Source organism: Leopardus geoffroyi, chromosome C3 (assembly GCF_018350155.1).
Source record: "Leopardus geoffroyi isolate Oge1 chromosome C3, O.geoffroyi_Oge1_pat1.0, whole genome shotgun sequence".
Taxonomy (NCBI): Eukaryota; Metazoa; Chordata; class Mammalia; order Carnivora; family Felidae; genus Leopardus; species Leopardus geoffroyi.
Window position 1 is genome coordinate 55,312,308 of NC_059338.1, and position 17,550 is coordinate 55,329,857.

General features: G+C 38.3%; 1 protein-coding gene across 14 annotated transcripts in view; it reads right to left on the reverse strand.

Annotated features, from left to right (window-relative positions):
• The window catches only part of DNM3 (dynamin 3), a 559,650-nt gene that overhangs the window by 409,762 nt on the left and 132,338 nt on the right, over window positions 1-17,550 (reverse strand). For all 14 annotated transcript variants that reach the window (XM_045452915.1, XM_045452913.1, XM_045452909.1 and 11 more), the window contains exons 3-4: window positions 4,776-4,925; window positions 3,449-3,652 (exon numbers count right to left, since the gene is read on the reverse strand). In XM_045452915.1, coding sequence (XP_045308871.1) covers window positions 3,449-3,652; window positions 4,776-4,925 — 354 coding nt within the window. The remainder of the gene's footprint in view (window positions 1-3,448; window positions 3,653-4,775; window positions 4,926-17,550) is intronic.

A 17,550-nucleotide genomic window follows, 5' to 3' on the forward strand; every position in this document is an offset into this window, starting at 1 on the left:
TGAGGGTAACAGTGTTACGGAATTTAAAGAGAGATGTGAAAGCAAATTATAAGCCTTGAGGCTAGCAAGGAACTTTTAGTAATTAACCCAAGAATCATACTTATTAAGAATCTTCAGGCAATGGATTAATTTGTCCTTCTTAGCAATCACCATGAAGGAATCAGTCAGACAAGTAAATGGCACACAGTAGCACTGAATGTTTTCTCTTTTCTGAAAAATTATTAATTACTTGCAAAATTATCTTCCAATTATCTGCAAAACTTACAAAAATCTGTCCTCAGAACTACCACATATAGAATATGAAAAACTGGTATAAGGAAGGTCTGTCTTTGACAAAGCAGTACTTCTACTGATCCATAAGAAATGACGCTCATTTTGGTAAGTCCATGAACATTCAGATGGCAATTTCTAGGTAGCACCTGATAACAACAGGCTTATAAAATAAGCCAGGCCTAAATTAGAAAAAAGTTCCAATTTAACCTTCTGGATACAGATTTGTAGCATACTATTACAAATCCATGACTAAAACTCGATGTTGTATTTCACTTATGATGTAACAACACGCTGTTAATACTCTCAGTGAGATTGTAAAGACTGATTTCTTTCTGGTAAACTGATGATTCCCTCCACCAATATTAATTGCTCCTACCTAATGTTATGCCATCACATGAGAGTTATTGCTTTGGGTCATAAATGAATTTTCTTTTGAGGAGGCTGAGGAGTGAGATATAGTCACTGCCATTAATAATCCCTTCTACACAGTGGGGCCTGGGTGGCTCAGTCCATTAAGCGTCTGACTCTTGCTTTCAGGTCAGGTCATGAGGTTGAGTCCAGTGTTGGGGGCAGCTCTCAGCACGGAGCCTACTTGGGATTCTTTCTCTCTCTGCTCCTCCCCCCGATCACATGCATGCTCTATCAAAATAAATAAACATTAAAAAAAATAACAATCCCTTCAATACAAAACGAGTTAAATAGAACATGAATATGTTAAATGAATCTCAAGAATTGAGGACACTTTACAGGACATATTACTTGGCCAATTTTCTTTTAGTTTATATTTCTCATAAAATTCAGAATTTGTAAAAACAAAAGATTCTCCAGTTGGCTGTTCTACTATATTTGAAGTTGTGAGGATGTAAGGCAGAGGCAACTGCAAGCATCTTGCCGCCTGTGAGGAGAATAGATCTGAGAAAAGAACCACCTCCAAGGAGACAAAACCAAAGACTGACAAAACTAGAAACAGAGATTGGGGGATATCATTTGTACTCTCCATGAAGTTTCATCTCAACTTCGAGGGGACTTTTTAGGAATGTGATTGTGCTGCACTTGCTAGAATCCACCGATAGAATTGCTACCTCTGCTCCCATAAGATATCGATGGCTTTGCCTTCTGTGAGACAAGAAGGTTGCTGAGACAGGGGTGTTACAGCATCATTTTTATAACTAGACCCCAGCCCCACTCCTTAGTCTGGCTTTCCCGCGCCACTGATTTTGGAGAGCCCTGGTGATGGTCCCCATCTAGCCACCTGTAACCTCCACCTCCTTGGTTGCAAGCACCAATGTCAGAGATGCTGAAGGAAGCCACAAAGAAGTAAAACAATCACTAATGAAGAACTCTGGAAAGGTTTAAAAACTAAATGCACCAAGGCCAGGGTGCGAGAGGAGCTAAAAATGGAAGAATTTGCTGAAAATGTCTATACGATGTTGTTAGACCTCCAGACCCTTTCCCCCATCTTGCATAACCACATAGCTACTCCTCCTTAACCTCAGCAGAATACTGAAGATTTACTTTCAGAAGAGGATAGAGGGACTGTGGACTGAGGAAGACCTTTAGGAATGCCATTATGAAAACGGAGGGATTCATTAGGAGTCTACATGCTAAACAGAGAGAACCACCCCATGTCGCCATGACAACAATTCTTCCTCTTCCATCTGAGAACACTGGACATTAGGTTTACATCAGACCAGCTCAAGTGGTAATACTTGTAGCATCTAATAGCAGCTGAGGAAGGCTCCCAACAAAATGGCCAGCCCAGTCACCCTATGATAATGCCCATTAGTCAATGAATCTCATGCAGACACATACAGAATTTCTGTCAGCTTATTAGTGCTCTACTCTTGTATCTGAGCAAGCAGCAAAAGATCGCCAATCATTTGAAAAAAGGGTGTGACATCAAAGACAGTGACCAAGAAAAATGACCAGAAAAAAATGGACTCAGAGACATTGTAAATTACAAAAGGAAAGCTTCAAAAGATCTCTCATTAAAATGTTTAGAGAAGATAGTGTACTTGCAAAACCAAGAGGATGATGCTATTTTAAAAAATAAAAATAACATTCACAAAATGAGAAAATGCTGTTGGGACTTCTTTAAATGATGTCAGAAATGAAAAATTAATTAGAGGAGCTGAAGATAAAGTTGAATAAATTTTGCAAATGGTAGAACATAGAGACAAAGAATAAAAGAGGAGGTTTTTTTTTAAATAAGGTTAATCCAGGAGTTCTAACATACTAATAATATGAATTCCAGATAAAGAGAACAGAGAAAGTAGGGGCAATTAGTTATCAAAAATAATTCCTAGAATTGGGGAACATGTATCTCCACACTGAATAGACACATCATTGAGTGCCCTTCCATAATGACTTTAAACACACACACACACACACACACACACACACACACACACCACACACACAGAGCCCCATTTTGGGGTCTCTGAAGATAAACTATTGTTAGCTCCCAAAAAGAAAAAAATCAAAACATCAGCATAAATAAGATAAATCTCTGCTTTTACAATATGTGCTTATTTCAAGTAATTATAAGCTAAATAATATTTTACATGCATTAGGGACACCTGGGTGGCTCAGTCCATTAAGCGTCCGACTTCAACTCAGGTTGTGATCTCACAGTTTGTGAGTTCGAGCCCCACGTTGGGCTCTGTGCCATCAGTGTAGAGTCTGCTTCAGATCCTCTGTCCCCTCTCTCTATGCCCCTCCCTCCCTATCTCTCTCTCTCCCTCTCTCTCAAAAATAAAACTATTTTACATGCATTAAAAGGGTTTCCTATTTTAAAGAAACAAGACATACATGAAACAGAAAGAGTTTTCACTGGGAGTATATTCAGGTAACTCTTTCAATAACTGAGGGGACTATCTGATTTCTGTACCAGCAGTTTATTTTATTTGCTTTTTAAAATAAGTAGTTCATAAGGATTAGAAATATCTGTTTTCTTGGATCTCACTTAATCTTACATTTATTTACATAGGTTTAGACTATATCCCCTAGTCATTTTTCTTTCAGCATCTTAAGTTAAAAAAATCTAACAATATTAATAATGGCTAATTAAATTAATAATGAAATTAAGTTATGAGAATTTGTGTTACCTTGAAATATACCCAAACTCTTGACATGTTAAACTAATTCTCTTCCATCCTAAAAGCCACACACTCACCTTGAGGATCAACTTCTTTAGCTAGCTTCAATGCATCTGAGTTTGCAAGATCGGTGTTGGCTGGAGTAACAGCCAAAATGAGACAGTTCTCCCGCGTGATGAACTGCATAATCATTTCTCTGATCTGATACTCAATATCTGGTGGCTGATCTCCCACGGGCACTTTAGTAATTCCAGGTAGGTCGATAAGTGTGAGATTTAACACTGTGTGGAAAAAAAAGGAGTCTTACATATACTCTCAATGCTAAAAAATATCAATAATGAAAAATCACCAGTCTCTTCAGTAGAAGTAAAACAAGCTCAGCTTTATATACTGTGTGTTGAGTTAACTCCAACTCATGTGTGTAGAATAGAAAGCACAGAATACAAAATGGCTTTGTTAGTTTTCTTTATTTTTGTGACATGATTGTGCTATGCCAAATAATTATCTTAACATAATTTGAAAGGCACTGATTTGCATATCTAAGAGAGAGCTGTCATATCTGTAACTAGTGTGTTATAATTCAAACACTGAACAATAAGTGCATACGCTGGCTGCCGGTCTTGTACAATTGCCTTCAAATAGTGTAAAAATTCTTAGGGTAAGATTTGTCCTTCCCTTCAAAAGCATTATATATTATCTAGAGAGGGTTAGCCGCTCAGCCTACTGGACAGCTGTTAGTCATTTGTGGTACCATGAGGTTACGGTGCAGGCTATGTGCCCAGACTCATGGAGTACCACCAGGAGGGCAGGAAACTACCCCTGAGTCAGTGACTCCAGCAGCAGCCTGGCTATCGTTCTCCACACACGACAGGGGTGGCACCAACATGAAAATCTGCCCCACTGAAAATTTAGTCAGGATAGAGGTTGTTCCATATCATACGCCATGAACTGGTTATGTAATTTATAAGTTTCTTCTGATAGTCTGGAAAAAAATCAGAGTTGATGCCTCAGGAAGAGAATAAATAGAAATATATAGCACTATAAGAAAATCCAATAGGAGAAGACTCAACTACAGTACCATCCATGTACCTCTAAGATTCTTGCTAAAACTGAAGATATTAAAAAATAGAAGTTTTCACGCATACCTCTTAGAAAGTCTAAGAGTTTAAAATAAAGAAAAAATTTTAAGTGACTTACTCAATTCTGATCTTTTTAAAAGTCATCTCCTGCTTTCCCATAAATCTGTGAGCTCTTTGAATCATACCATTTATGGTAGTATCCAAACACTATCCTAGAAACCCGGTACTTTTTGAGAGAACAAACCATCTTCTGCACAAATAATGTATGTCAATTAATGCAAAGATTTTTGAGGAAAAAAATTTAGAATTTTGTTATTTTACTTACCATGTGGAGAATAGACTCGTAAATTAATGGGTATGGAAGAAATGCCCTTATTCATTCCAGTCACTCGATCTGTTTCTGCTTCAATCTCATGGCGAACTTCATCAAAATCTGTAAATTTTTTTCCTTTGCAATGTAGAAATTCAGCATACTCTACAAAAGACAAATTAGCACAACTTAAAATCTATGCATTCTTGCAATAATTATAAGGAAACAATGTTTCTTTAATTACAAGGCAAAGTATCCAATATTGTCTCTGTAGCCATTAAAATGAGAGAATATAGCAGTTACTAAGAAACACAGCTAACACTTTAGAAATATCAAACATAGCACAAATGCTAAGAATGCTAAATTTGCTAATTTTCAGATAAGCAATTAAGCATGACTTAAAGAGAATGTTGGCCCTCCAAATGATAAAGCAAACAGCATCTGATTGTCAAAGAAATTAAGTCTAGGGTACATACAAAGCCTACCTAATCTTATTACTAATCTTATTAGCATGTCCTTTTTCACATCACCACTCTATTTAGAGGGAATGCTAAGTTATATAAAGATACCTTTAGAAGGCAAGATGGTTTAGAAACAAAATTTACTTAATTCTTTAAAGATAAATAATATATGGAATATCTTAGCTTTAAAATATACTATTCAAGATACCACACCAATTTGTGTAATTGAAAAGACAATTTCTCAAGAAAAATAGAGTTTTAGATCAAGGAAAATATTTACCTGCAATCTAAAAAAAAAAATTAGTAGGAAGTAGGAAAAACTCTAAACTATATGTAATAACAGAAAATTGGGTTAAGTTTCAGTAACATCTTACTAACTGCTGTGCTATTGATTTCTATTCGTACCTCCAGATGTGTCAGGTATATGATAGCACAACTCAAAAAGGAAGCTGACACTATTAGACTTCTAAAAAAAATTACCATTTGGGGGCACCTGGGTGGCTCAGCTGGTTAAGCACCCGACTCTTGATTTGGGATTCTAGACTCACGGTCATGAGATGAAGGCCCTCCTGGTGCTCCGCACTGAATGTGGAGCTTGCTTGGGATTCTCTCTCTCTCTCCCTCTCTCTCTTTACCCCTCCCCCGCTCACACTGTCAGCACAGGCTCCACACTGTCAGTGCAGAGCCCAATGCAGGGTTCAAACTCACAAACCATGAGATCATGACCTGAGCCGAAATCAAGAGTCCATCATTTAACCAAATGAGCCACCCAAGTGCCCCCAGAAAACGTTTCTTAATGATGGTATGAAATCTGCTTTCTAATCGTATTTCCTTTGTCCAACTTTTGCCCCCTGGAGCTAGCTATTCAGACAAAGTCTCCTCCCTGTAAAATGGCCAGGATTATTCTGAGCTCTAGCACCAGGAGTTCATCTTCTTCCTGAGCTTTTCTTACCACCTTCCAAAAATGCTTGTCTGATCATTGCTCAGGCCTCCTGATGTCAGACATGGGTTTCCCAGAGCCACCCCTGCTACTCAGGACTGGAAAGGTCATGGCTCCTGAATTGGACCAACTAGTTTAAGTTTTAATTTCCCAAAGAACTGTAATGGCCTAACGTTTCAAAAGTTAGAATGATAATCAGAGACTTTACTTCATTTCAGACTTTACTGTCAATGTAGGTGGACATGAATATTTTTCTTTCTTACTTTCTCCATATAGTATGTGTCACTTTTGAAAAAATGGCCAGCTAAGGCTTGAGTTCATTCCTCAATGGTTGAAGTATACACAGTAAAGGTTGAAGAGGCTTCAGAGTTCTGGCCTGAGGAGATTACTGCATCACTGGGCATGTTCTCTCACATGTTTGCCCTCACAGGTACCATTTTTATTAGCATATAAATTCCCAGAAAATTGAGCCTTTATTTCATTTATCTACTCAGGGGATTGGCCAGTATCATGTGAACATAAGAGGTTAGAGATAAGTAGAGGATAAAACAATAAGAAAAATAAAGAGGAACAAAGGATGTCAGATCTCAGAAAACAAAAATTAATATGTAAAAATGAGTCATAAATAATTTATAAGAAATGGAACTGTAATTTTTCAGTTCAACAAATTTTGTGTTAAATGCACACTTGAGGACTTATAGCTACCATAATTATTACTTTCATAAAATTAATAAGCTTCTGGATCAGGGACTATATTTTCAATTATGTTACTATCAAGAATTCAAGTGACACAAATGTAGATTTCTCTCGGTGCCACTAGAGGGCACCTACCTGCTTTCTCCATAGGAAACCAGTGCCCTTCCAGAAAGAAAGAGGCAAAATCAATGCAATTTTCAAATTATATTTAAATTCATTCTTGGACTCCTATAAAAATGCTTTTATTTTGAAATTTGGAGATTAGAATTGTGCAGGACACTCTCAAACCTTTGTGTCTTTTTAAGGATAGGGTCCCACAGACAGATTTAGAGATGCTGGTATTCATTTATTTATTCAGGTAATATTTTGAGCTCTTACTACTCACCAAGCACTATTTTAGAAATTGCAGGAGGAAAAAAAATAAGTGTCTAACCTCACAAAGTTTAAATCTGCATGAGACGAAACAGTAAACAATGTGGGTGTGCCAGATGATAAGTCTTATGGAGAAAAGTGAAGAGTAAGGGAAACATCAAATGCTAGGGCAGGAGGATTGCTTCGTTATATGCTTTGGTTGAGGAAAGTTTCTCTGATATGACAAAGTGATATCTGAGCAAAAACTGAAGAAAAGAAGGGAGCAAGCAATGTTTTATATAGGAACATCCCAGCAGAATACGTGAAGTTGGAAGCATCTGGGAACAAGAGCAAGGTCAACATGCCTGGATCACAGAGCATATGGGAGAGAGAGAAAAGAGATGAGGTCAGAGCTGTGGTACAGACCTGGATTGTGTGAAGCCCGTGAGAATTTAAATTTTACTCTGATTGAATAGAACACTTGAAGGGTTTGGGGTAGAGGAGAGACCTGATGTGACCTAGGTTGGTTGGTTGGTTGGTGGGTTGGTTGGTTGGTTGGTTTTATTTCATATTAGAGAGAGAAAGCATGCACGTGTGAGTGGGGAAGGGGGCAGAGGGAATCCCAAGCAGGTTGTGCGCTCATCAGGGAGCCTAATGCAGGGCTCAACGCCACAACCCTGGGATTATGACCTGAGCCGAAATCAAGAGTTGGACACTCAACTGACTGAGCCACCCAGGTGCCCCATGACCTAGGTTTTAGGTCTGTGGCTACAGTGTTGAGAACAGACAATAAAGACTCTATTGTCTATTGTCTGTTGAGCTGGGATACTACTGGGATAATGGAGGTGAGAGATGATGGAGCTTGGACTAGGGAAGCAGCAGTGGGAGGGGTGAGAAGTGGCTAAATTCTAGTGTCCTCTGAAGGAAAAACAATAGGATTTGCTGATGAATTAAAGGTGGGGTGTAGGCAAAAGAGAGAAATCAAGAACAACTTCAAGGAGTTTGACCTCAGCGATAGGAAGAATTTTGAAATAGAAAAGACTGAAAGGAAGAGGATAGGGAGATGGGGGTTGGGAATCAGGAGTTTGACTGGGGACCTATTAAGCTTGCATTGCCCACTATACACCACCCAAGTGGAGAAACAGAACTGCTGCTAATGGTTGAGGATTACACAGCTGTAAGAGATACCACTCACATTTGCAGTCATGTGTTAAGTGTTTATTTATTCTGAAAATTTTCCAGAAGATGGCAGTCAAGTGCTTGAGGAAAAGAGCAGCTTTTTCTAATTAGCACAAAAATGCCTTTGGGGCTAGACACATTAGTCTTTCATCTAGGGAGGAGTCCAAAGCTAGAAATATATATTTGGAATTCATTAAAGTCAGACAAGAGATGAGATCACTAAGTGAGAGTTAGATGGAGAAGGGGCCAGAGCACTAGGCCCTGAGTGTTCCAATGTTTAGAAGTCAGGAGATAAAGTGAGCAGGAGTGGTTAACAAGATAGGGGGGAAACTGAAAAAGAGGTGACCCAAAGCTAAGTAGAAAGGGTTTTTCATGAAGGTAAGAGACCTTCCACTCCATCAAATACTGCCAACATGTCAGGTAAGATGAGAACTAAGAATGGATCACAGAATTGAGCAACTTGAGAGTCCTTCAGGAGGTTGACAGGAGCTGTTACAGTGGAGTGGGGTGGCTGATAGCCTGACTGGAACAGATTTAAGAGAGAAGGGGAGGAGAAGAAGTAGAGACTGATTGTAGACAATTGTTTTCGTTTTTTGTTGTAAAGGAGAAGGAAGAAGTGAGAGGGCAACTAAAGAGGGATGTGAGGTCAAGGGAGGGCTTTATAAAGATGGGTAGACTAACATGTTCATAGGTTGATGGCATTAATCCATACCATGGAAAAGTTGGCAATCCAGAACTGAGAAAAAAACAAGTGCTGATGTGATATCTTAAGGAAGGGACAAAAGGAATTAGAAACAAATACGCCAATTCATCCAAGGGAACAGAAAAGAAACAGAACAATGAGAGTTGACAAACAAGTAGAGGTGATGGTGGTGAAATTCATTAGGTGAGAGTAGGGACTTACCATATTTGTGTAAAATCCTTTCATGTCTTAAAAAAACATTTCTGTATATATTCTTACTGGTTAAACTCTACAAACCCTATTATTTCTACCACAAAATGTAACACACACACACACACACACACACACACACACACACACACACAGTGATCCAAAATGAGTGACCTAAGAGTAACCATAACAGGGATGTCAACTGGGTCTAATCTATGTCCATCACTGGGATTCATACCTGCCCAGCATATCAGAAGAACCAGTGGGCAATACCCACAAAATCCTCTTTTCTATGGATCCCCAGGAACCTCTTAGAAGGCAATTCATCCTACAGGATGGAATTCAGGCAAAACCTACTCTGAGTTGCCAGAAGGAAGCTACCTGCAATCCATCCCTACCCAGTTCTGGAGACTCCCAGGTCTATGTCCCCTTGCATCTAACAGTATAGTGATAGATCACACATCCTAATTCCTCATTAGAAAAATATGTTACAATTCATAGCTACAGGTTTATATTGCCAATAAGGTATGTCTTATTAGAAACAAGATAAGCCAGGGGCGCCTGGGTGGCTCAGTTGGTTAAGTGTCCGACTTCAGCTCAGGTCACGATCTCGCAGTCCGTGAGTTCGAGCCCCGCGTCGGGCTCTGGGCTGATGGCTCAGAGCCTGGAGCCTGCTTCCGATTCTGTGTCTCCCTCTCTCTCTGCCCCTCCCCCGTTCATGCTCTGTCTCTCTCTGTCTCGAAAATAAATAAACATTAAAAAAAAATTTTTTTTTAAAAGAAACAAGATAAGCCAGTCCTGTCATGGGATCCCTGCTCCCTACCAAGCGGACCATAAACAGGTGGATAGCAGAGGTGGCATGAATGTTTTTGAACAACTGACCACAGTTGCTATTGAGGAGGATTATCAGTCAGCTTGTATCATCACAGAATCCTAAATAAATCTTTATTAGCAATGTAGAATTTAAAAGATGACAGCTTTACTTCTCTGCTGTCCAAAAATACAATTGTAGATGAAAATCTTAAAAGGATTATCACAAGAGTAATGCATCACTTACTATACTCACCTCTAAGAGAATGTTCACATGAGTTTGGGGATGAAGAAAATTCTAAACCTAAACCAAAATCTACAGAACAGGCTATACTAGCTGATCAACAGCTAGACTTTTTAAGAGCTAGTAAATGTGTGTCTCCTGAGACTTTTACACTATAGCAAACTAATATGTCGGAAGTCCTAACAATTTTATCTTGTGGTTGAGATATATTCTTTTTCATAGAAAGATACGGTGTCCAGTGGTACACCTTCTCTTGGCATGTTTTCAGTGTTCCTTTTATTCTAAATGCTTGGTAGTTGGGTACATGAAATGGTCTCTTCCTCAAACAATCCCAGACTTCAGCCCAACTTAGCCACAGGCTCATATAAAGGATGAAGTTTATGTGCATATTATCACTGAAACCCTGATAATGCATCCATGAAATTCTATGGTCTCTGTATAACCTGTATTGCTGAAATTCATAGTATGTTTTCATTTTGCAGAATAAGACTCCTAGTTTTAAAAATCATTCCTGTCTACCCAGTGTTAAAAATAGCAAACATTTAACTAAAAGGCAACTGACAGAATGGGAGAAGATATTTGCAAATGACATATCATAAAGGGTTAGTATCCAAAATCTATAAAGAATTTATCCAACTCAACACCCAAAAAACAAATAATCCACTGAAGAAATGGGCAAAAGACATGAATAGACACTTCTCCAAAGACATCCAGATGGCCAACCGACACATGAAAAAATGTTCAACATCACTCATCATCAGGGAAATACAAATCAAAACCACAAGGAGATACCACCTCACACCGGTCAGAATGGCTAATATTAACAAGTCAGGGAACAACAGATGTTGGTGAGGATGCGGAGAAAGAGGATCTCTTTTGCACTGCTGGTGGGAATGCAAACTGGTGCAGCCACTCTGGAAAACTGTATGGAGGTTCCTCAAAAAATTAAAAATAGAACTACCTTACAACCCAGGAATTGCACTACTAGGTATTTATCCAAGAGATAAATATGCTGTTTCAAAGGGGGCACATGCACCCCAATGTTTATAGTAGCACTATCAACAATAGCCAAAGTATGGAAAGAGCCCAAATGTTCACTGATGGATGAATGCATAAAGAAGATGTGGTGGGTGTGTGTGTGTGTGTGTGTGTGTGTGTATACACACACACATACACATACAATGGAGTATTACTCAGCAATCAAAAAGAATGAAATCTTGCCATTCGCAACTATGTGGATGGAACTAGAGGGTATTATGCTAAGCGAAATTAGTCAGAGAAAGACAAATATCATATGACTTCACTCATATGAGGACTTTAAGATACAAAACAGATGAACATAAGGGAAGGGAAACAAAAATAATATAAAAACAGGGAGGGGGACAAAACATAAGAGACTCTTAAATATGGAGAACAAACAGAGGATTGCTGGAGGGGTTGTGGGAGGGGGGATGGACTAAATGGGTTAGGGGCATTAAGGAATCTACTCCTGAAATCATTGTTGCACTACATGCTAACTTGGATGTAAATTTAAAAAATAAATTAAATAAAATTTTTTTAAAAAAGAAAAGAAAATAGCCAACATTTGAAGCAAAGGTTAAGATACATTTTTATATCAAAGAATGTGGGAAAAAAGAAGAGTATTAAAAAATCAGAGCTATCACTCTTTTTTATTTTTATTTCCCTGTAAAACATTTTAGCACTGTCATTTCTAATGGTCATGAAAAACAAATTATGCTAGGTTAAACAACTGACAAGTTGTTTGGGGGAAGGATGAGATGGTTTATGCCGGGCAGCATTCCAATCATCTGTGAAAAGCACAGCACGACCATAACAATTTAAATATTTCCAATATGCCCCTTCCATGTGGAAAAACACGCATATGTTGCAATTAATCAAGGTTAAGCAAAGAAGAATAATTATGGAACACATGCACATAACCTCTTGTCAATCTTTATTCTAAGAACTGGTGTCCTCAATACTTTAACTGGGTCTTACTTCTGAAGTGTTTTAATAGCAATGTTTTGTGAGCACAGGGCTCCACTGAAAATAGAGTACGTGGGTCGCATAAACAGGGAATAGTTTTCAATGTGACTAGCTGAATTCACTGGCTGTAAAGTATCTATGTAGGACTATATTTAAAAACATATTTCCTCAAGAAAAGAGGCTACATTTTACTCATCTGTGTTTCCCTAATGCCTACTTTATTTAGAGTAAAGAACATCTGTGGATTCCTTCCTTCTTCTTCAAAGCAGTCCACTTTGCATACCATTGATCAGTATCAGTTTTGAAAAAAAAATGCTTCCATTAACGCTTCAAGTCATTCCAAATTGAAGACAAGATCCTAAGAAATGTGGTTAAATAAGTAACAGGGTGAGTTAGATATGAATTATATAGACCCAGATTTGAAGCAAAATTCAATTGTGTCCCTAAGGTAAACATGGAAAGTCTAGCAATCAGGAAAAAAAGGGAAATCTAAAATAAAACAACCTAAGAGAGTCCAGCAGTGGGTGAAAGGTGAAAGTCTCAGGAGAAGGGTTAAGAACAGGCACCTGGGTGGCTCAGTTGGTTAAGTGTCTGACTTTGGCTCAGGTCACGATCTCACAGTTCCGTGAATTCAAGCACCACATCGTGCTCTCTACTGTCAACACAGAGCTCACTTCAGATCCTCTGTCCCCTTCTGTCTCTGCCCCTCCCCAGCTTGTTCTCTCTCTCTCTCTCTTGTTCTCTCTCTCTCTCTCTCTCTTCCTCTCCCTCTCGCTCTCTCTCAAAACTAAACATTAAAATAAGAAGAAGAAGAAGAAGAAAAAGAGTTAACAACAACTCTGGGGTGGGATGGGAATAAGTAGGGCCAAGATTTCATAGTAGAAAAAAAGGTGGGTGCCGAGCAGGTATCAGAGATCAGATGCAAATCTACCCTTTAGGATCAGGGTTCTGGTACTTCCAGAGGCAGAGGAGATCAAAAGAGAACTCCAGACCCAAGTGAGCCAGAGGATACCAGGTAGAAAACCAAGACGCAAACTCGAGACTTTTTCATAGGATACAAAGCCAAAGCCACTTACACAGACCTCAGGGTGAAAACAAGTTAATATCAATGCTGCCTTGATATTTACAGCTCAATAATGGCTTTTACAGTTTTCTTGCCTAAGAGCAGAGCTGGTTCTGAAGCCTGGGTTAGGCTGAGCCTGCTAGTGAAAGTTAAGTGGCTCCAGATAACTGAATTAGTGCTGGCACATGAAACCAAAGCCAGCCAGCACTTGACAGAAGTCCCACCAGCAATAGGCATCTATACGACATATTCCACCACAAGTATCCAAAATACTCAGAATCAGCAGCTGTAATAGCTAAATAGCCCAATTTAGTTCCATATTTTTTCAAAGGATCTCAAAGAGTATACCAAAAATCAACTCTATTCCATCCTCATAGTTTCCATGTAAAGCACACAAGAGATAAACTGTATTCCAAATACAGAAACCCAATAAGAAGCATGTGAAGCCCTTGGCCAAAAAATTGCAAAGTGAATAATTATTCTAAGTGTCAGCAGCCTTTGACATGATTTTCCTCTTCTACCTCAAAACATCCTCTTTCATGGACTCCCATTATTCCAACTTCCCTGACTTTTCTCTTTCTTCACTAAATGCTCTTTTCCATGTTCTTTGCTTATTGTTTCTCCTCTTCTACATTTCCAAATATCAGGGACTGCCAGACTTCCTTCTAGACCTTCCATTCTTTGTTGTCATCTGTATCTTCTCTCATCTACTCATACATATAAATTCAAACTCATCTCAAGCACTCATTTTCCCCCTGAATTTCTTGTATCTAATTCTAATTCTTAATTAGCATTTCCACTTGGATGTCTAATAGATATCTCAAAATTAGCATGTCCAAAACCAAACTATAATTCCCCACTGAGTTCTCCTCCCGTCATCCATACCTGCTCCTCCTCACAGTCTTCCACATTTCAATTATTGATACTACCACTGAATAGGGTGCTCAAGTAAAAAACCAGAACTATTTTTGCATCCTTCTTTTCCTCGGCTCTCTCCCAAACATCTTCTCACTGCCTCCACTGTGGCCATCCTCCTACTAAGCTGGCACCACCTCTCACCTGGACTACCATAAAAGCATCCAACTTGTTTTTTTGACACCAGTCTTGCTCCAGTGAATCCCTTCTCCACCAATCAATTAGAGAGAGCGTTCTAAAACCCTGTGTCAGATGGTGTTTCTGCCCTTTTAAAACCTTTTGTTGGTTTTCTAGTGCAGTCAGAAATAGTCAAATTAATTACCCTGGGGTTCCAAGTCCTCGACAGTCTGGCCCCTGTCGACCTCCATACCTAACACTATCCCCACCTGCCACGCTCAAATCACTACAGCGGCAACAGCCTCCTTTCTGCTCAAGCACACCAAATCCATTCCCAGCTCAGGGCCTCTCTACAAACTGCTCCTCTTCTTGAATGCCCTTCTGCCAGACCTCTGCATGTGTCGGGTCCTCCCTGTCATTTACTTCTCATTCAGAACATCACCTCTTTAGTGAGGCTTCCTTGACCAGGCAGACAAAGAAAAGCAGCAGCTCAGTCACACTCTATCACATCATCCAATTTGTTTTCTTAGTATACATAATAATGAACTGAAGCTTTTCTTTTTTTTTGCTGCTCTCTTTATCCACTGGAATATAAGCTCCATGAAAACAGGAACATTAGCTGCTAAACTCCCAAGTGCCTAAAACAGTGAATTGCATCTACTAGGCACTCAATACGTATTTGTTGAATTAATGAACAAATAAAAAGAGTGAGTAAATAAGTGAATGAATCAACATATAAACACTGGAGGACATGAGGTTTGAGGATGCAGAGAAGAAAATGATTGTAAATAACTTTTGACATATTGAGTTTGACATCTTTGAAATATTCAAGTAGAGTGTCGAGAAGTCAGCTGGAAACATGAGTTTGGAGTTTAGCCCAGGAGCTATAAATGTGGAGTCACAGGTACATAAGTTGTACACATAAGAGATTGTCTAAGGGAGTATATGAAATGACACAGAAAGGATCCTTGGGTAGGTGCAAACTTTACAGGCCAGGTAGAAGCTAATGCATCCAATGAAAGAGACAGAGCGGCCAGAGAGATAGACGGAAGACCAGAAGTATGTGGCAACATGGAAGCCAAAAGAATAAAGTATGGTTCAAGGAAAAGGAGCAATTGATAATGCTAAAAGCTGTTGAAAGGGCAAGGTAAGTACTGACAAATGGCTACAGGAATTTACAGAAATTGAGCATGTGTTATATAGTTTCCTGTACCCTTAAACAGTGTTCTGTAAGTCATTTGGCATATTTATTATTTCAATGATTTTTGCTATAGATTGCTTAGTTAAAAACTGTTTTACCTTTTTTATTTTACTAAGTTTCTAATTTTAATTCTAGTGAAGTTAACATACAGTGTTATATTGGTTTCAGTGTACTCTTTTATCTTTTTTATGATTCTTGTGTGTGTGTCTCTTCTCTTGCTATCAGGTCTGTCATTGTCACTTCTTACTGTTAGCAATGCTCTACTTTTAAGAATATTCCCATTCTAACTTGTAGCTTTGTATTCTACTCTAGACTGAAAAGTCCAGTAACTCAGTATATATGGTCTGAGGCTAAAAAACAGAAAAGCCCACAATAAGGCCATGACCCTACAATGCATGAGCTTTAGATCACAAACTTTGTAGTACTACTTTTGACTACCAAAGGCTCTTTTTGCCTCCTTCCAATAATCAGCAAAGTTTAGAAATTGAAAATACAAAAAAGAGGTTTTCAAATAAATATGTTATTACAATGATATTTAAGAATAATTGGATATAAAAATTCAGAAACAGCAAATGATGCAATGTCATTCCTTGTTTTAATAACACAAAAAATAAAGTGATCTGCCAAGTAAAAACCTGTAGAGTTATTAAAAAGTGAAATGGCTAGACTTTATCATGAAAATTCAAATAACTGGATTTCAATGCAAAAAATACAATTCAAAGTCTAATTTACAAAATGAAAACATTATTTTCACATAAAATCTTATACACAAGGAATGAAGCTTATAAATGAGATTTTAGTAGTAATCACACCAGAATTACAAGTATATAAACATGTAACTAAAAAGATATTCTCCAAGAAAACATTTGAGCTATAATATACATTGCTGGATACATATTATAATATCTTAACTGCTTGACCAAAAAAGCCTTTTCCGTAAGTATACACTTCTATGCACAAGTTGTAAGCAACCGTATTCCATCTAAATATTTTGAAAGATCTTAGCGTATTAGGTAAGCACTTTAAATGTCTTCATGACAAATTCTTGAAAGCCATGAAGGGTCAGCTAGAACCACAGCCAACTTAACTTTTGCATATGGTAAAGGTATGAATAGTAGTTCACTTTTTACATATGGATAGTCAATTTACCCAATGCCATTTGTTAAAAATACTATTCTTTCCACTGAATTGCTTTTATATCTTTAACAAAAATGACTTGTCTATTTATCTGTAGGCCCATTTTTATTTATTTTTTTAAATGTTTTTATTTCTTTTTGAGACAAAGAAAGACAGAGCATGAGCAGGGGAGGGGCATAGAGAGAAGGAGACAGAATCCGAAGCAGGCTCCAGGCTCTGAGCTGTCAGCACAGAGTCTGATGTGGGGCACGAACCCACGGACTGTGAGATCATGACCTGAGCTGAAGTCAGACACCCAACCGACTGAGCCACCCAGGCGCCTCTCTGTAGGCCCATTTTAGACTTTGTTCTATTGGCCTCATTGTCGCTCTTTAATGCCAATGTCACACTATCTTGATTATTGCAGCTTTGTAATTGGTATTAAAATCAGGTAGTGTTCATTCTCCAACTCTGTCATTTTTTTAAGTTGTTTTGTCTATTCTGGCTCCTTTGCATTTCCTATGAATTTTAGAACCAGCTTGTCAATTTCTACAAAACAATGTAATATTTGAATCTCTGCCAATAGCAGTCTTCACAACATTACTCAGAAAAGGTTTCCTCCTCTGTCCCAACCTTGTATATACATACAGTATGTATAGCTAAAAGTATAAGAATTTTCCTTTGAACACCTGCTCTGCTAACTGCATTTAACTTTAGTAAAATAACAGATTCTTAAAACAGGGAGGTGCATCTCCTCTAAATTCTGTCTCATTACAGCAATCACTTCAATGCTACTGGGGGCCATACAAAAATATTTAT